Below are 3,277 nucleotides of genomic sequence, written 5' to 3' on the forward strand. Positions count from 1 at the left end.
TTCTATTTCAAGTCAATTTTTTGTAGTTATTTATAGAAATTTTTTCCGCTAGGGTAGTGCACGCAAAATATATATTAAAAGTTGCGTTTCAAGTGAACATTAAGCTGTCGACGAGCCTCCGAGCGCAATTCTCGGGCACGAACGTAATTTTCGAGGACGTGGACCGGAGGGGTGTCGCGCCGACGCGGGCACGTCCCTGATCGCGGGAAGTCCGGTGCACGCCGCGTTGACGCGCGATTGGCTGACGCGCGTTATCCGGGGAAGAACCGGCGGCGATGGTCCAAGGTTACACCGTTGACGCACACAGGAACTAAATGCAGCGCGATCACGCGCGTTTGGTGAGTAGTAGAAGGTCCGCGTTACACCGCGGCGCGGTCTGACCTCTCGTCTTCGAGTCCAGTCCCCGTCGAGTCTGGTTTTCCCGACGGCCGTCGATCTACGAGTCTCGGTGTGCTCAGTGGCACTCGGTGACGTTTCGCGGGCTGCGTTTCCGCCGACTCGCGAGACGACGACGACGAGGAGAGTCGGGGCCGTCTGAGATGCCGGACGCGTACGAAAACATTAACATGGCAATGCGGAGCATATTAACGGCCGGCGCAATCGCGGATAGCGAGGACCCGTACTTCCAATTCAACGGTAACGCAAGTGCGCGCGCGAGGCGCACGTTTCGTCCGAAGAAACACGCCGGAGAACGCGCTGTCGCGACGGGCGACTGACAGCTACGTCGTGACGGCCGCTTGTTTTGACACGTTGACATCTCAAGACGTAGCTGGCGGTTGCTTGCGATAGGCCAATAAAACAATAACAATCGCGCGTCCGTTTGTTTAACATTTGGGAGCGATTGTCGTAAATGCCTATTGGCTATTTGAGCATCTTGGAATACAGTTTCTCTCTTTCGCATCGGTGTACCAAATTTTACTGATAAACTCGCCAGTTGTGGTTGACAAAATTCCATTTTGTTTATTTAACAACGTAGACGAAATTTCAAAGTGATTTCTATTTTAAGACGTATAAAATATTACGTATGGAACGTGTGGATTTATTTGTAGTGGACGTTTTGTACTTGTATTAAGGTCCAGTTTCACAAACGTCGGTTAACTGTTAACCAGAGTTCAGTCCACTTCCTATCTTTCTCTATCTTGTTATCCAAGAAGAGACAGAGGATCAATTAACCATGAGTTAGCAGTTAAACGATGTTTGTGAAACTGGCCCTAAGCCATTAAAATGAGTTGTAGATTATTATTGCTCGATGCCATACGGGTCTTGCATTTTTCAGACTTGACGCCAATGGACAACACGGGTGTCCTGAGTCCTTTCAGTTCTGGATCCCAGGGAAACATAAGCGCCACGTCACCCATGTCGACATCCTCGTCGCCCATGCACGTCACGGATAATTATATTACTCTGACCAACGCAGGTATATATTTTGAGTCATCTCGTTTAAGACGCAGCTTGCCCGGCCAAGGTACAATATTGCAGTATTGCTCGAAAAGGAGCCAGAATACAGGGTCGAAACGTTGTATTAATTGAATAAGGCAAACTAGCCAGTGTTGGGTTGACTACAAGTTGCCGTTACAATTTTTATTCCTGGTGACTATAAGCAACCTTCCTGCATAGTGTAATAAACTGATAAATTAACTAGCCAGTTGGGTCGACTATAAGTTTCCCGTCTCAGTTATTTAATATCAAGTCCTTGTATATTAACGTTAGCGATGATTGTTTTACACAGTGGAATGTAAATGAGACTTTTCAATTTATTAGTGACTGTACTTGGCGAGGCGTACATCAGTATCGTGGTCCAGCCAATGGATAAGTTCAGATTTAGGTACAGATCCGAAATGGCGGGAACGCACGGGAGTCTGATGGGTGTACTTAATGGACGTAAACGATGTAAAAGTAACGTGCCCACGGTCAAGGTAAACGTGTTGACTTCTGTATTGTGAAAAAGATAATATGGGATTGTCCAAACTGATTTCTCTTCGTACGTAACGACGCCGTTTGTACTTTCAGCTACACAATTTCCTGGATAAAGCGATAATACGTTGCACAGTGGTCACAGTTGACGAAGATCTCAGGATACCGCACCCTCATAAATTAGTGAAGCGAACAGATGGCACAGATAATGGAGAGCCACATTACGTAGAAGTTTCGTGTCATAATGATTTTACAGCAGAGTACGTCTATATCTTTCAGCATAGCGTATACAGCTATTGACAAAATTATTAGGCACCTAGTCGTTGTACTGTACTGAATCTAATAATGCCAGTATATGTTGGAAATCTAAGTATGTTACTTTTATACACGTATACGTGGAATGTGGCGAAGCGCTTTCTATAAGCTGCTTTCCGTTTAAAGTCGCAACATATGATTTGACATTGTAAAACAACACGTTTTACATTTCTTGCTATTTAAAAAGATTATTTGTAAATGACAAATGTATGAATTTCGTTTGTGAAGTCACGTGTTGCGGTTTTAAACAGAAAGAAGTGCGCAAAAAGTGCCTTACGAAATTACACATATATCTGTGTGTATAAAAGTAGCCCACTTAGGTTTGCAGTGTAATGATCAGGAGGGTGCCTAACAATTTTATCTATGACTGTGTATGTATACGTACTTTGAGAGAACTTTCTCTTAAAATTTACTCTGAAAATCGTAGGACATGACATTTTGAAGAACTTTTATAAGATACAATTAATATTTTCTCGGTCCTTTTCTGATATAAATCAAATTGAAACTTAAACGCCATATTTTTAGGACCTGGCAAGGTGATGGCCATTATATTGCTATGTGAATCATATACCGTATTATCTCACCCTGTACTGCGCGCCGTTACTATCGGACGTATAACACAGATTTCCCCTAGGTGGGATCATTATCGTCAGTGAATTCACGTGTTCTAAAAATCGCAGAGCGTTTTTTTTCAAATTATTTTAATTTAATTTTAATGCTATACTTAGCATTATATATTTACCCTTTCCCCTATTGAATTAAAATTCTTATTGCGAAAAATATTACCCCAGCCAGGATTCGAACCTGGGACCTCTCTCAATCCGTGACGGGCGTCTTAACTTTTATAAGAGTCAAAATTGGAAATGTTATATCGCCAGTGATAAAAGACAAAAAAAAACTCGGATCTAGATCGACCAAGGCTGGCAACTTTATTTTAAATTATCAGGCAACCAAGAAAGTTCGTGCGGTTTTTAAAACTGCCGCTACTTTTCGTGCTGTAATAATCCTATCTACCGCTAAGGGTACATATATTAAACATTTTCTGAAA

The 3,277-nt window shown here is 42.7% G+C and overlaps 1 protein-coding gene across 3 annotated transcripts in view; it reads left to right on the forward strand.

Moving 5' to 3' along the window:
• Positions 1–246: 246 nt before the first annotated feature.
• LOC105561638 (nuclear factor NF-kappa-B p100 subunit) overlaps positions 247–3,277 on the forward strand; it is a 7,383-nt gene continuing 4,352 nt past the window's right edge. For 2 of the 3 annotated variants that reach the window (XM_012011800.1, XM_012011799.1), the window contains exons 1-4: positions 311–636; positions 1,277–1,417; positions 1,762–1,916; positions 2,011–2,174. In XM_012011800.1, the coding sequence (XP_011867190.1) occupies positions 540–636; positions 1,277–1,417; positions 1,762–1,916; positions 2,011–2,174 (557 nt within the window). In that variant the 5' untranslated portion in view covers positions 311–539. Of the gene's footprint in view, positions 637–1,276; positions 1,418–1,761; positions 1,917–2,010; positions 2,175–3,277 lie in introns of all 3 variants that reach the window. The other variant, XM_012011801.1, reaches the window with a different exon arrangement.

This window comes from Vollenhovia emeryi, unplaced genomic scaffold (genome assembly GCF_000949405.1).
Source record: "Vollenhovia emeryi isolate VEMERY1.0 unplaced genomic scaffold, V.emery_V1.0 DF939204.1, whole genome shotgun sequence".
Lineage (NCBI taxonomy): Eukaryota > Metazoa > Arthropoda > Insecta > Hymenoptera > Formicidae > Vollenhovia > Vollenhovia emeryi.